This window comes from Rana temporaria, chromosome 6 (genome assembly GCF_905171775.1).
Source record: "Rana temporaria chromosome 6, aRanTem1.1, whole genome shotgun sequence".
Taxonomy (NCBI): domain Eukaryota; kingdom Metazoa; phylum Chordata; class Amphibia; order Anura; family Ranidae; genus Rana; species Rana temporaria.
Genome location: NC_053494.1, coordinates 75,256,934 through 75,273,717, shown reverse-complemented (window position 1 = coordinate 75,273,717; position 16,784 = coordinate 75,256,934). Strand labels below are relative to the sequence as shown.

The following is a 16,784-nucleotide window of genomic DNA, read 5'->3' as shown; positions in this document are numbered from 1 at the left end:
AAGAGTACTTGTCCCTTCATCCCCTGAATCCACAACCTCTGACCTAGAGGTGGAAGCTTTTGGGCTGGGTGGTAAATGTTGGGGTTCAGCTTGCGCTGCTGGATTCTGAACCAACATAGATTTGACCGAGTTCAAAGAACTTGCAAGTTCTTGTACTGAAGAAAATAGTACTTTATATTGCTGGGATGTTTCTTCTAATACAGGATTTGCACATTGCCTTCTGCCATGAATCTCTAAGAGGGTTCCTGCAAGAAGGACATTTCCTTTGAGTTGGTGGCTTTTTAGTTTTTGGTTTCTCCTAAAACGCACAGAAAAAAGGTATTTTACAATTGGATAACCAATTAGGTTTTTTACAAAAAAAAAGAAAAAAAACGCCACCACTTTAAAAGGAAGATAAAAAGAAAAAATGCCCACCGCCTTATAGACATATCACCACCCAGTGAAAACTGTCAGGGACCGAGAGAAGTTACCTCTGACCCTGCAGTACAGGCTCCCTTGAGGACAAATAAAAAACACCACACATAAGCCCAACAGTAAAGGATAGAGGCACCACTGTATCCCCCCCCCCTACCTGGACCTGAGCGGCGTCTGAGGCGCCTGTCTCCGCCATGGCTGTTGATTCTCCTTCTATCGCCGAGAGAAACACAGCCGGGACTGACGATTTTTTTAAATCTTCCCGGGTCCGCGCGTCAAAGATGGCCGGAAACCGGAAGACGCCGCTCTTTAGGCCTGTCCCCTGACCCCTGCGTTACTAGGCAACGTGGACCACGCCACGCCTCTACAGGAAGCCGCGCCGCTGTGCATGACGTCACCCGCCCGCCAGGACCCGGGACCGACATGCGGCGCTCCTAAAAACAAACAGCGCAAAACGCATACCGCCCGGCCACCTGAGCCAGAACAGCGGACCCCTGGGCACTCAGCGCCGCTTCCTGGAGAGCCTTCACTCCACTGAGCAGGGAGAGGCTGGAGATTCCGGAGCACCCGCCCCACACTTAGGCGAGCCTGGGATGGCCCCTGCACACCCAGCAGACAAAGGTAAGCTTACCCCTCCAACCTTGGAAAGAGCGCAGCACCCCTGGTCCACAAGCATGCGCTTCCACCATGGCAGAGGAAACACAATAACTGAGGCCATGGTGGAAGAGGAGGGCTTTTAAAGACTAGCATGTGTTTCCTAATGAAGAGGCGGAGCTGCGCTCTCTCCAAGGTTGTCCTGAAAGGCGACTGGAGAAAATTTGGCTCACCGAATCGACTTGGTAACCCAAGAAACGAGTCTGAGATGGAACTAGGGATGATTTTTGTAAATTCAAAATCCAGCCCAGAGATTGCAGGTGGTTCTGCGCCCTGGATAGGTTGTCTAGTAACCCTTCTTTTGATGGGGCATAGAATAATAGGTCGTCTAGGTAGGGTATAACTGCCACCCCCTGTAGACGAAGCAGGGTTAGGGCTTCCGCCATCACCTTGGTAAAAATTTGAGGCGAGGATGACAGCACGAAAGGAAGTGCCCTGTATTGCAGATGATGAACTACTCCCTCCATCGTTACTGCCAACCTGAGGTACCTCTGTGACTGAGGGGAGATTGGGATATGCAGATATGCGTCCCTCAAATCTTTTGACGCCATATAACAGTCTGGCGTCAATAGATTTACCGAAAACATTGAATCCATCTTGAACTTTCTGTATTTGACAGATTTGTTCAGAGGCTTCAAGTTTAGTATCATTCTGAATTTTCCTGTAGGTTTCTTTATCAGGAAAATGTGTGAACAGAACCCCAGTTGCTGTTCCTCTGGGTTTGTACCACCAAACCCTGTCGCATTAGCTGTTTTAAAGGAGGACTTCATGGCCAGGGATTTTTCTGGGTCTTTCGGCATGTTTGTTATCAAAAACCTGGTTGGAGGTGAGGAGAGGTGTGTCCCGCCCCCCCCCCCCCCCCCCAAGAACTCCGACATAATCCTGGGCAAGGGTGGTCAGGATGTATTGATTGGACGTTACCACTGCGGAAGGAACTTTAGCAGTCTTCCGCCTACCCGCACGGCTGAGTTATTGGTATTTCTCAGCTTGAGGTTGGAAAAGGATTCAATCCTTTTCCTTTGGCCTTCTGTGCGGCCCAATTCCTCCTACCTCCTTGGGGTTTGTTGTCTTTCTTGAACCTTTTGGAGGTCGAAAACAACGTCTTGGGGGTTGTTTCTTCTTTACTGGGAAGACTTTTTTCCTATCAGCTGTCCGGTCTAGGATATTCTCTAGATCAGGCCCAAAAAGAAGGTCCCCTGAAAAAGGAATCCCCCAAAGCTTATTCTTTGAAGCTGCATCACCTGGCCAGGTCTTTAATCACAATGCTCTTCTTGCAGTGTTAGTCAAGGCTGCAGACCTTGCCGACATCTTGATTGCTTCAGCTGAAGCATCTGCTATGTAAGCAACTGCAAAGGATAGAGTGGAAAAATAATCGAAAACATTTCCTGTTTAGGCGAGTCCGCCACTCAATGGGCTTTCAGCTGGTTAGTCCAAAATTCTAAGTTTCTAGCTACACACGTTGTGGCCATAGCGGGTTTTAAATTATTCATAAAAAGATTGCAAAGATCTTTTTAATAAGAGATCCATGCGTTTGTCCAAGGGTCTTTTAGGACCCCCATGTCTTCAAAAGACAGATCAGTGGACCTGAATACAGCCGCATCCAGTTTAGGGACTTTATTCCACACAGCAGAGGTGGAATTCAAAAGGGAAACGCCTTTTATGGGCTTTTGAGAAAAATCTTTTTTTCTCTGGATCTTGCCATTTTTAGGTTATAGCGTCAGAAATGACCGGATAGACATACATGTGGCCGTGTAAAAACTCATTTTTCTCCTCACTTAGGCCCAACATGACATGAATGGCCCCAAGTAAGCCATCTACCTCCTCTAGGGATAATTTAAACTTGGAAGGAGAAGCTGCCGACTCCTCTCCCGAGTCCTCTGACTCCTCACTAAGAGGCATCTGGAACTGTCCTTCCCTGGTGACAGATTCTTCAGCTAAAGGTTCTACCGCTGGTATGGTCACCGACCCCTGGGAGGCCTGAGAGTCAGCCTGGGTAACTTAAGAGTCACAAAAAGATTGAATTGTGGCAAATAGTTCCTTCTTTACAGAGGCCATCAACTCTTCATGTACAGAGGCTGATTGCTCCTGAACTAAAGAAGATATGCAGGTGCTGCATAATGCTTTCTTCCAATTCTCTTCCATCTTTGTCCTACACGAAGGACATTTTCTTTTTTGGGTCAGAGCTCTTGACCTGGAGAGAAGAAAAAAAAAAAAGGGGGAGAAAGCAGGGAAATTCTTAGAGACCTGGTCTCCATAGGTGAACCCCCCTCACAGGAGCACTAGGAAAGGAAAGTGAACTTCCAGTGCCCAGACAGGCCCCTTGCCACTAGGGGGGGGATTGTAAAAAAAAAAGACCGGAACAATACAGGTAAAAGAAAAGGCACATTTTAACCACTGCCTCCTACCTGAACCTTGCTGGTGCCTGTGCCTGTCCCCGTAATCTCTGCGTCCTCCATTAGCAGTGTACAGCGCTCAAACAGTGGCTTCCACGCAGTTTCCAGACTCCCTTAGTGCCACTGCACCGGAAACGGAAATAGGCCCCAGTCTCGGTCCTGCCTCTTCGCCCTGCGTCGCGCCGGAAACGGCGATGCGCTAACCCGGGGATCTGTTCCGGCCACTCCAAACTGTCGGCGATGCGTGCGTTTGAACGCCGCTGGATCCCGGCGTTTTTGGGCTGTCCCCAAGCACCGAAGGAGGAAGAGGAGCCCGGCACCACCGCCCGATCGGATTGGCCGGGAGGAACGACTGGCTCGTCGGAGGAAAAAAGTAAGAGGGAAGCCCTTCTTTCAGAAACACCTGAGAGGTACTGACTTCCCCCCACCGAAGATGTTCCCTCCAGCCGGAGGAAACACAAAAACTGAGGTATACTAGGGAGGTACCTCCCTTTAAAGATCTGGAGGAAGAAGGCGTTTCCTGTGGTTGTGGGTGGAGTCACTATCTCTCAAGGTGCTGTCCTGAAAGACACCTTGGGAAAGAACAGTGGCACCTTCTTGTTGTCCTGAGGCAAAGAGGTCCACCTCCGGCTGTCCCCAACGATGCACAATCTCCCTGAATACATCCCTGTTGAGGGACCACGCGTCTTGACTTATCTGCAAGAGAATTCGGTGAGCCTTTTAGGTGAACGGCCGACAGAGGACAGGTTTACCACGCCCCAAAAGAGATACTTTATTTTTACCTCGGCCCAGCACAGAATCTTGTTTGCTATGGCCTAAAGGCCTAGAACCTTGGTGAAGCTCCTCAGCGAAGAGGACAGACCAAAAGGCAGTGCTCGGAACTGGTAGTGCAGAACTTCCGAATCTATCTGTGCTGCCGCATTGTGTCCACATTTGTAGGTGCTGTCCAACTATCTGGGATCGGAAGGCCTCTATAGCCCTGAGAATCGCCAGAAGCTCCCTCTGGTTTGAGGATCGATGGGCCTCTATAGGTGACCAGGATCCCTGGGCTAATTTTTCATCCAGATGGGCAACCCAATGCACTGGCGTTGGTCGTCACTACTAAGGCCGTAGGCTTGGCCCAGGACAGCCCCTTCACCAGGTTGTGATGGGCTCGCCACCACCATAAAGTCCTTTTGACTTTGGCTGTAAGAGGCATAGGTAGATCTAGGCTCTCTTTTCTGTCATCCCAGTGACTCAGCATGAGACTCTGTAGAGGGCGCTGATGAAGCCTTACCCAAGCAACTGCTGGAAAGCAGGACGACATCAAACCCAGTACCCTCATAACATCTCTGATCAGGGCTACCTGATCCACCTTCAGAATCTTTTCCCCGGGGAGAAAAACTTTCACCTCCAAAGATTCTGCATCCCAGATATTTGACCTCCTGTGACAGGGTCAGCTGGGATTTTTCTTGGTTGATCAACCACCCCAGATATAGTAGGAAACTCTGGGCATTCTGTAGACCTCTCTAGTTGATAAGAGGGGGCGACAAACAGGAGATCGTCCAGGTAAGGTATCAATGTGATAGCTTGGACTGTGGTGCTAGGGCCTCTGCTAGAACCTTGGTGAAGCTCCTCAGCGAAGAGGACAGACCAAAAGGCAGTGCTCGGAACTGGTAGTGCAGAACTTCCGAATCTATCTGTACTGCCAACCTTAGGAATTTTTGGAATTCCTGATGTATGGGGATATGCAAGTAAGCATCCCTGAGGTCTATTGTGGCCATGAAACAGCCTGGGAACAGGTTTGTCACAGAAAATATTGACTCCACCCTGAACCGTTTGTACCTTACAAACTTGTTAAGGGGACAGAGGGGTTCAGGATCAACCTGAACTTTTCAGAAGGTTTCTTCAAGACAAACACGTGAGTATACCCCCTGACCCTTCTTCTGGGGAATCCTGAGTAAGGACTATTTGATCCACTAGATCCCCTAGTAACAAACCTAAAGCCTTTGCTTTTTCCGGTCTCTGGGTAAGCAGAAACATTGAGGGGGGAACCGAATCGAACTCTAATCTGGAACCATTCCTTATGATGTCCAAAATGAACGGGCTTGAAGTCGAATTTTCCCATTGTGGGAGGAACTCCCCCAATCTTCCTCCCACTGGGACACAGGAGAAAACTTTGTTCTCGCTTTTCTTCTTCTCAGGAAAGGTTTTTGTGTGAGCCAGCACTCCAGATTTCTGGCCACAAGTGACTGCAAGGGCTGGTTTCAACCCTTCTGACTAGGCATCCCAAGCCCTCTTAAGCAACACCCCCCCCCCCTCTTATCCATGGGATCTCTGAGCGACCCCAGGTTGTCAAAAGCCAAATCTGTTTTTTTTTTGTTTGTTTTTTAGAGACTTTGGCCAATGGTGCATCCAGTTTAGGAATCTTATTCCACGGATGAGAAGCGTCTGCTTCAAATGGGAACCTGCGCTTGAGGCTACCAGAAAAGTAAGGTCTCTTTTCTGGCTGTTCCCACTCCAGCAAAATCGACTCAATTAGGGATTTGTGTACGGGAAACACCCTGGCTTTCTGTGCACTAGAACCCTGATACATCAGGTCGTGCTTGGAGAGATGGACTTGCTCCTCACAAATTTCTAACGTGTCAATAAATCCCTCACATCATCCAGGGATAATTTGTATCTGGACCCCCTGGAGGAATCATCCCCCCTTCAGGATGCTGAATCCGCCCAAGAAGTGGATAGAAATCTCTGTACCCTCTCCACCGCCTCCTCCTGACTGGGCTCAGACAGGGAAGGTGCACTAGCTGCTCTGGATAGGGGTAAAGAGGGACCCTGTACATCATTCCCCTGAACCACTGAAATGTGGATGATAGCTCGTCTGACCGAAGTCAGGATTTTGTGACACTCTGCCACCAAGTCATCCTTGACGAGGTTGCTGACACAATCGGGGCATAGTGGCTTCTCCCAATTCGAGCCTAAATTAGCCCCACAAACGGCACACTTTCTCCTAGGTGGCTGTACATGAGTCTTGTCCTGGGCTTTAACCTGGAAGCCAAACAGAAGAGAAGGACTGAAATTTCAATCATGCCTCCCTGACCCACACCACCACTGTGCTAGAGTCAGCCTAGGAAGTGCTCAGCCCATCACCTTAGGTTCCTGACCCAGCGAGGGAGTACATAGGTCTCAGGAGACCCTGACCCCCCAGTGTAAGCAGTGTTCCACCCTCACCACCTTACCTGGGAGGTGCCAGAGCCTGCTGAACCGGAGAGTCGCTTGCACAGCTGCCTCCATAATTCCTGGTGTTTGCACAGCCTCGCAAGTCTTCTACACCGCTCCGGATGCCTGCTATCCACCGCTGTGTCTCAGGGCGCCCTTTGATCATGCGGTTCTGCCGGAAGGGAAGCAGTCACTTCCACCAGCCGGAACGCAGAAGCCCCACCCCCAGCGCCGTACCCGGAAGTGATGGCCAAATAGAGCTGCATGATTCATCGTAAATTAATTGCAATCTCGATTCACACACCCCCCCCCCCGACGATCTCCAGGCCGGATGACCCGCGATTTTTGGGTGCGGCCATAGGAAAGTCCCCGGCTTCGGCCTAGCTCCGGAGCGGCGGCCATCTTGCTCCACCCCACACTCCTGTACTGTAATGTTAGTTAGAAGGGGGGCAAGCCGGCATCTTGTTACACCCAACAGACTCAGAGTAATAACTTTGTTGTTATTTTCAACACAAAACGGAGCTTATATGTTTAAATAAAGTATATGAAAATCTGACAGACTGTTTACAAGGTAAATTTTAAAATCAGCAGCAAACCTTACATGCTTGCTAATGTGACAGAATACCTCTGATTTTTACATTTAGTTAAATCAGAGTTGTTCTTTCACATTAGCAAGCATGCAAGGTCAGCAGGTTTGCTGCAGCTTTTAAAATTTAACATGTAAACAGTCCGTCAGATTTACATATACTGTTTTTAAGCACATAAGCTCAGTTTTGTGTTGAAAATAACTTTAAAGTGGTAGTATACTCTGTACTACCACTTTTACCTACAGGAAAGCCTATAATAAGGCTTTCCTGTAGGCATAAAGAATATCTCCTAAACCTGAACGGTTTAGGAGATATTGCCCTCGCAATGCACCGCTGACTGCAGCGGGGATCCTCGCCTAAAGGCCCGGCAGCCGCCAAACCTTGCCGGTAAGAAGTCTCCCGCACGCGACGACATTGACGCTCCAGCCACTCACAGCGCTGGAGCGGCGTTACCCGGTGCATACTAGCTCATTATGGCTTTTGCCTTTCAGGTAGGTTTAAAAAAATAAAATAAAAAAAAAAGGGGGTTTATTACCACTTTAAATATTTTTTTTTACGGTAAGGTAGAACGGGGAAATGCTGATGTAAACAAGCATTTCCCCAGTCTTCCTAGTGACAGGACAGTGATCACTGTTGTGTCACACACAGCCCATCCCCCTAAAGTTAAAAACAATCTTAGGACACTTACCCCCTTCAGCGCCATCTAGTGGTTAACTCCTTCACTGCCAGTGTCATTTTCACAGTAATCAGTGCATTTTTATAGCACTGATCGCTGTAAAAATTACAATGGTCCCAAAAATGTGTCCACCATAAAGTCGCAGTCACGATTAAAGAAAAAAAAAAAAAAAGCCATAATTCTATCCCCTATTTTGTAGATGCTATAACTTGTGGGCAAAGCAATCAATAGACGCTTATTGCAATTTATTTTACTAAAAATATAGAATATGTAGCAGCCTAATCTGAGGCAAAAAAAAAAAAAAAAAATTGTTTTTATATATTTTTGGGGGATATTATAGCCAAAAGTAAAAAATATAAAAAATCATCAAAATTGTCGCTCTATTTTTGGTTATAGTGCAAAAAAAAAAAAAAAAAAAAAAAACGCAGAGGTGATCAAATACCACCAAAAGAAAGCTCTATTTGTGGTAAAAAAAAAATAAAAAAAAAATAAAAAAAAGTAAATTGTGTTGGGAGCCACATCGCACAATTGTCAGTTAAATCGACGCAGTGCCAAATCGCAAAAAATTGCCTGGTCTTTGGCCAGCAAAATGGTCCGGGGCTTAAAGTGGTTGTAAACCCTTACAGACCACTTTAACCTACAGGTAAGCCTAGATTAATGGCCCGATGAAGAATCGTACGATTTTCGGATCGTGTGTACACTACTTTCGAGAGCCGATCACGACAGTTCATCCGATATTATTCGAACGGACATGCACGAAAATTTTCCTCGTACGATGCCAGATCATACGATTTTCATTTAGTCAGTACAGTTGTCGTCCGAAAATACAATACAAATACATTTCAACACATGACATCACTTCCGATTATTTTTTTCGGTCGTACGAGAATTTGTGACTTTAATAACCTATTTCATTTTACTTGCAACTATTAAGCGGAAAAAGTCGTACGATACGATATTCGGATCGTGTGTACGGGCCAAAAGGCTTACCTGTAGGTGCAACAAAAATATCTCCTAAACCTCCCGCACGCGTGGAAGTGACTTTATCGCGGCTCCAGCCAATCACAGCACCGTAGCCGCAATACCCGGAAGTCACTCGGGCATCATGGTGGCGGAGGAGAGGAGGAACAAGAGTCGTTTCGATCTCAGGTAATTCATAATGAGCTAGTATGCCATTATGCCTCTCTCTTGCAGGGTTTTTTTTTTTAAAGAAATGTATTAGAGGGTTTACTTCCTTTTAAGTGGTTAAAACATCAGTTTTGCCATGTTTACATGTCGCGTTTAGAAGAGTTTGGCGCTTGAAATGCCTCTAAACTCAGCTTCTAAACCCTTTCGCATTGCAAAAAAAAAAAAAAAAAAGCCTCTAAATTCAACTGCCTTGAAAAAACCCTGTGTAAATCTACTGATAAGATAACAGAGTTAAGGAGCAGTTGGGGAAAAAAAATGCCCTACTGCTCCTAAACATGCGTTTACCAGCAGCAGTGAACATGAGGCCTTAAGAAAACAAAAGCTTTTTTTTCCAGAAAAACTTGTTGAGTAGGACCTTCTATGTCCATGCAATTTTTAAGCACACCAAAGCCAGTGTCACGTGCTGCCAGTCCTAAAACACAAGAGTTATTTACCAAAGCATATGAGAAACATGGCATATCAAATACACATTAAGATCTAAGGCGGTGTTCCTCAGAATTTTAGTAATCTCTGAATCTACATATGCACAAGGCCCCTAGGTTTAACAAGCCAGGGCAGAGGTGAGCATGCCGGGCGGAGTGATCAAAAGATCTGGGTCCTAACCTTGCAGTAACAAAGTGATAAAGCTAGCCCAGGCCTGGCCTCCACAAAATTCACTCCCAGCGCCCCTCCATCCACCTCCCAGTGGAGCGGCACCCACGGATACAGTCCAGTCCACTTGGCCCCAGTCCTTACCCTCATCCTGCAACCCGTCAACGGCCGTACTGCTCTTGACCTGAAAAGAAGGCACGAACTCTGCAGCGTGTACGTTGGGAATAAACGGCTTGGCGTTGACGTTGAGTTGTGCCAGGGACGAGTTCAGTTGGGCCTCCTGGGCGTCAATATCTGCCTGCTCCCAGGAATCCGGGGCTGAGTCACTGTTGTCCATCGTTTCAGGTTCTGTGATTGCAGGGACAACCACAGTAACAATAGCGATAGGCTTTCTGTTTTTAATAAACCGGAGCGACCACTAAGATATTTTAGAGGAAAGCCGGCTGAACAAGTGTCAGTAACGCGACTCAGCACTCACTTAACGACTCCTCGTGTGTTGCCGCAACGTCACTGACGTAACCCAGCGCGCGACAAGCGACGCACGACGTATCTTAAAGTAGTTTCTTAGAATCCCATCTACGTTCTCATCTATGTGAGCTCCGGACGTAAGCACTACAACACCCACAATCCAACGCAGTAAATCGTGACTCTTATAGACTATTCTATCAGCAGCGTTGTGACACGAGGTTGATTGGAAATGTAGTTCACGGAAGTCTCACGAGTTTCTGGTGTGTGACAGCCTCCATAAGAATGTATGCAGTTCAGGATAAATTTGTTTTGCAGCCTTGGTGGACAAGGAAGATACATCACATGTACATAAAAGGTTGTGGGGGAGTTGAACACAGTCGTCGATGTAAACAATAAAACTATATTTATTAACTCTAAGGACCTGTTCACACTTGCTGACACTGAACAAATGTGCATATAGCATTAATGACTTTTGTTTGGACCTCTTTTACACTGAACGCACTGGCCATTAGCACTAAAGTACCGCTCGCTTTTGCGACACTGTTCAGCCATTAGCGGGGGGGGGGGGGGTTAACCCCAAAAAAGGGGTTAAAAACCCCAGTTTTGCAGTGCTTTTAAAGCGTTTTTTTAGGCGATTTGAAAGCCCTGCCCATTCATTCCAATGAGCAGGGCGTTTTGCAAAAGCTAAATACAGTACTCCCAACCCACCCCAAAGATGCTTGCAGGACTATTCATAACGTTCCACAAGCGCACCGCCCAAGAGTGTGAAAAGTCACACTGGAATAAATGGAAGGCAGTTTTCAGGGGCTTAGCAGAGGCTATTTCCAGCCCTAAAGTAGGATTCACCTGGACAGTTCGGGTTTTGAATCATGTGTCCGGGTTTCAGACAGCCTGAAACCCAGACACATTGGCCCGGATTCAGGTAACACTTACGCCGACGTATGTGTAGATACGCCGCGTAAGTGCACAGATGCGCCGTCGTATTTATGCGCCTGATTCTTAATACAAGATACGCCTGAAATTTGGCTTCATGTGACCGACGTAAGTTTCCTACGCCGTCGGAAGCCTGGGCGCATATTTACGCTGGCCGCAAGGGGCGCTTCCATTGATTTACTCATCGAATATGCAAATGACCGAGATACGCCCGATTCACGAACGTACTTGCGCCCGTCGCAGTAGTATACGCCGTTTACGTAAGGCGTACGTCCGGCGTAAAGTTATTCCACCTATGGGAGGCACATCCCATGCAAAGGTATGGACGGCTTGGAGTTATTGCTTTGACCCTAGCCCAGTCCAGGAACAGGAGGAGGAGGAGTTCTTGAAACAAAAATTGGTTGCTTAATCGTAACCAATTTTGTCATATGCCTTTGCTGCGGGAGCTCAAGGAGAATAATCCTGATGATTTTAGGAACTATCTCTGGATGACGGACTCCTGCTTTCAGCAACTCTTGGCATTGTTGTCACCCTATATTTGGAAGCAGAACACATGCATGAGGCTTGCCATTACTCCAGAGCAAAAGCTCATAGCCAACTTGCGGTACTTGGAGACAGGGAGCAGTCTCCAGGACCTGAAGTTTACGACTGGGATCTCCCTCCAGGCTCTGGGAGTCATTTTTCCAGAGACCTGTTCTGCCATTATTTAAGTCCTGCAGAAGTACTATATTTGAGTACATTTTATCCTTTAGCGATACATTCTATGTTTTATAATGTATTGTAATAATTTCTTGATTCCATCATTCCCATTATTGTAAGATGCTGTGAATGTCCCCTTTGTCCTCATGCATGCTGTAAGCTTTCTCTGATCCCTTTTTGGCCTACATGCATATTTTCCTTCACTAACATCCCCAGCATGCTACCCTGGGCCCATACACACCTAGCCTAGTAAATTAACAATGTTTTTGTCAGCTACATTTTTCTGTTTACACTAAACACCTCCTAAAATGTGTCCCAATCTTATTGTTGTCCTCAAATTCATGCAGAGTGCAAAAGTCAATTTTTTTAGTGCACAAACTCTTTTGGAACCCCCCCCCCCAAGTGTCTCCCACCTGCCGGCCAGGACACAGATGCACCGGCGTCCACACAGGTGCTTTACAGGGTTTGGGGTCTGTGGTCATGAAAGGTCCTGCTCTGAGCAAATGGCAGCGGTGGGGCTGGCAACTTCGCCAATAGGACAGAGGGGTGCCCAGGCAAAGGAGAGTCAATGCCAGGGGCTCTTCACAGGACAGTCCTGAGACATGGAGCTCCCTTAGGTTCCTATAGTGTGCTCCTTCCCGTCCGACAGGAAACACAATAACTAAAGAGGGAGGCCTGGAGGACCACCTATTAAAGTGGAGGTTCACCCAAAAAACACAATTTTTAACAGTAGATCTGGCCTAATTACAGGAAGCAGAATCGGGTGTTTTGATTAAAATCAATGCAGTACTTACTTTTTTTGAGATAGATGTTCTCCCGCCGCTTCCGGGTATGGGCTGCGGGACTGGGCATTCCTATTTGATTGACAGCCTTCCGACCGTCACTAGTTTCCGAAAGTAGCCGAACGTCGGTGCGCAGGCGCCGTATAGCGCCGCACCGACGTTCGGCAACTCGTGACGCGCTGTATGCGACCGTCAGAAGGCTGTCAATCAAATAGGAACGCCCAGTCCCGAAGACCATACCCGGAAGCGGCGGGAGAACATCTATCTCAAAAAAGGTAAGTACTGCATTGATTTTAATCAAAACACCCGATTCTGCTTCCCGTAATTAGGCCCAATCTACTGTTCAAAAATATTTTTCGGGTGAACTCCCGCTTTAAAGATATTGGTATGCGTGTTTCCTGTCCAGGAGGGAGGAGCCCTATGTCTCTCAGAGGCTGTTCTGGAAGTCGAAAGGGGAAAACAGTGCTAAATACCACCAAAAGAAAGCTCTATTTGTATGGAGAAAAAAATATGTTTGGGTACAGTGTAGCATGACTGAAAAATTGTCAATTAAAATAAGAGCACTGAAAGCTGAAAATTGGTCTGGGCAGGAATGGGCTAAAAGTGCCCTGTAATGAAGTGGTTAATGACCAGTAAAAGGCTTTTTCCTGAAGCACTTGATAAAGCAGACATTTACCCACTGGAAGTCATTGCTTACCTCCCTTGCTCCGCAATATAGAACAGCATTTTTTTCCCCCCACTTTTACTTTAGTCTGCCTTTCCCATGGCTGCAATTCTCAGCTTGGCAAGAATAAGGTCTCTTCTCTGAAACCTTCTGCACTACAGCTGGAGCAGGGAGGACATGGTGGAACGTCAAACTACCTGAACCAGGAAGAGGCAGCCAGCTCCTGATGGACATGCAGACCAGGCAGGGATCTGATCTGGGACAGTTGGGGGTCAGAGTACAGAGTTTCAGGACTTACATGCCTATTGTAATAGTGAGGGTCCCGGTCACCATAAAAACGCAGCAAAAACTGACACAGAGTCTGCATGTCAGTGGACTCCAGAACTTCACAGCATAACTTTAAAACGGATAAAACTGTTTTGGCAGCTTTCTCCGGGTTTTGCTAAGTTTGAATGGGGCTGTGTGGTTTGGTGATCCTGCAGAGACTTGGACGGGATGGGATCTCCGGCCCTGTGTCCAGGTTTTGGGAATAGCCAACAGATTGGGTGCTCAGGTGAAAACAGCCAATATAATCAGGGACTGGTGAGAACAGAGGGGAAATGAAGGTGGAGTGTGTGCAGCTATCTGTTGCTACAAGGCAGACCTGTGTGTGGGGAGCTGTCTGTCTACCCTGCAAGACTACATCCCTTGTGTGGGGGGGACTTCGTGCCGATGGACTGAGAGGCTAGTAGACCTGGGGTGGCTAGTGAGTCCAAGAGGGGCTGAAGGAAGTCCTGATGTCGGGGAGACAATAGACTGGAGAATCCTGTTGAGGCCAGGAGTGGGCCAAGGTTTAACAGGTACAGCCAGGCTGAAGTAAGCCTAGGAGCCAGGAAGCTTGGCATTTTGTGTTTGTGAACTGTATTGGAGAAGAACCCCTGCGTGGGAATCCTATGAATGGACTTTTTATTTTGTTTCCTTTTAATAAAAATGGGCTGCCATGCCCTTAAATCTTACAACTGGCTGCTGTGGACTCACTAACAATCGCATTTACCACTTAAGTTAAACACCCCCATATTACAGTGGTGGATTCAGCGGGCATCTAGACGGTGAAATCCGGGTCCTTACTCCAGTGGTGAGTCCCAGCAGGAACTACTGCTAGCTGTGTGTGGCAGCCAGGCGAACTGCATTGCGCATACGTTTATTTTTGGACTGTGTGGCATACAGGTGGTGCACCTGTCAGATTTTTTTTTTCCTTTTTCCTGCTGTGAACTGTGTAACAAGCTGCTGTGCATGCGACTGCAAGGATGAGGCAGTCAAAATGCAAGAAGTTCATGTCAAAGCAAGTTAAAGGGGAAGTGAGCTCAGCGTGGCCTGAGAAGATGTCTCCACCTAGGAGGGCCAGTCAAAAGGGGCCAGTGGAGTATGAGACTGTGAATGAGTGGTTCAAGTGGAACCAGACTAAAGAGTCGGATGCGGTGCAAAGGGCTGAGATAGTGGCCTCTGATTACATGCAACCCATGCTACCTACAGAGGAGGTTGGAGACTTCCTAGAAGAATTAGAAAAAGTCACTGTAAGGAGGAAATGGCCTAGAGATCGGTGGCCAAAGTTGCTGCAAACCTTATTACGGATAGAGTACCGATCGGTTTACCATTTGATGGACGGTGACCAGGATGACTACCGCCAGTTTAAAGAGGAAATCCTTCTTAGAGGAGAGTTCCATCACATTATGGGCCGCCAGCAATGCTCCAGCAAAGGGAGGTCATCACCCATAGCAACGGGAGAGGCGTCCCTGCGACAGCAAAGCACCAATCAAGCAATGGCTCAGGAGAGCATGAGTGTGCATCGGTGTAGCCAACCATCTTTGGAGTGCTGGTCTGCTGTTAACCCTAGCAACAGGGATCCTGTGTTACATGCAGGGGGTGTTGGGTCTGGAAAGGCTGCAGTGTTTATCCATGACCACATGAAAGATTCAGCCTATGGAGACACCGCAGATAAGAGACAACGCATTCAAATGAAGGCTATGACAACGGCTACAGGAAGTGGTAAGACTGTTGCAGTTTATGGGACAGAACCCAATAAAGTGAAAGTGTGTTCAGCGGGGAGATCCGCAGTACAGGTGGACTTGCTACAGTGTGCTACCCAGAGTAGGGGGGACACACAGGGTAAAGCCCAAATGTCAGCAGGACTAAAGACTGAAAAGGACATGGGGACTATGTATGTACCTGGTGGAATCCAGCAGAGCGCTGGAAGAGCTGGACTAGGGGTGACCAAAGTAATCTGTATACCATGTTCCCTAGTGACAGAGACAGGTACTGTGGGGTTGCCCAGGGAAACCTCCCAAGAGCCGACAGTGTTGGAGCGGAGGGTTTCCCAGGTCAGCTGTAGAGCTTCTCTAGTGGGTAAGGGTCCACTCACAATAGCTACAGCTATATCTAAGGGTCATGCTGATCTTCTAAAGATTGAGAAATGTGTTTCTGGAAATGTCATATTTGAGAATAATATTGGTGATATGTTTACTTAAAAGGGTGGGAGTAGGATGTCTTCCGTGACCACCAGAGGCAAAGCTGCAGGGTTGTCCAAGGAAACCTCCCGGGATCTCCCTGTGTTGGAACTGGAGGTTGTCCAGGACCACTCTGGTACTACTCTGGGGGAACAAGGAGGGACTGCACTACACAATGAGAGTGTGTGGGGCAGACCACCCGCCTGGTGTGTGACCAATTTGGTGAAAAATGTATTCATACTGTAAAAGCTAGTAGTGTAAAGCAGGATGTGCTGGTAGCGCCACCAGAACAATCTGGTCAAAATGGGGTATTGCACCCTGTGGTTTGCGACAAAGCATCGTCCCAATGTGACATAAGTGAAACTGTGCTTGTACAATGTGATGCGTATGGCGATGACAAATGTACTGTATTGGGTAATGAGACCCAGGTTCCTTTGGTGCCTCTTGGAACAGGGGGTGCAGCGCTGCAGAATGCCTGTCAGGGAAGTACCACTGACTGGGACAGATGGGCTAAACAATTGCTAGCCATGCTGGATAAGGCTAGGTTGGGTAACACAGATGTGGACATAACACCTGCTATGCCCAACGGAGGGACTACAGGCTGGCCTGTGACCAAGGGCATGTTGGCCCCTCTAGAGGTTGATCCCCTCCAGTCAGAAGGACCGGTTAAGGGCGCATGCATGGCAGTTGTGTTATCCGCAGCTCAACCGGTGGAAAATAGTGAGTGCAAAAATGGCAATGTAACTTATGACCTGCAGCGGCTCCCTGATGCTGTGACAGAAGGGATAAATGTGATATGTACGTCTGACGGCGCTCCAGTTGAGCACCAGGCTGTGAAGACCGATACCGTCAGTGAGGTGGAGGTCGCTATAAATGTCTCTACATTTCCAGCTTCAGTGGATGAGCCCCTCCACGTCATTGATAATGGAAAAGTCCCTAGAAAGGTCTTGTATGTAAACGTGGGTCGCATTAAGTTGACTAATGTATTGTTGAAAATGCTTGAAGTCCAAAAAGGCAATTTGCTGTACACTTGGGTGTCTCCACCGTGGTCGGA

General features: G+C 47.7%; 1 protein-coding gene across 5 annotated transcripts in view; it reads right to left on the bottom strand.

Annotated features, from left to right (window-relative positions):
* The window catches only part of GSPT1 (G1 to S phase transition 1), a 525,782-nt gene extending 515,560 nt beyond the window's left edge, over positions 1–10,222 (bottom strand). For all 5 annotated transcript variants that reach the window (XM_040356936.1, XM_040356939.1, XM_040356940.1 and 2 more), the window contains exon 1: positions 9,846–10,222. In XM_040356936.1, coding sequence (XP_040212870.1) covers positions 9,846–10,038 — 193 coding nt within the window. In that variant the 5' untranslated portion in view covers positions 10,039–10,222. The remainder of the gene's footprint in view (positions 1–9,845) is intronic.
* Positions 10,223–16,784: the final 6,562 nt, after the last annotated feature.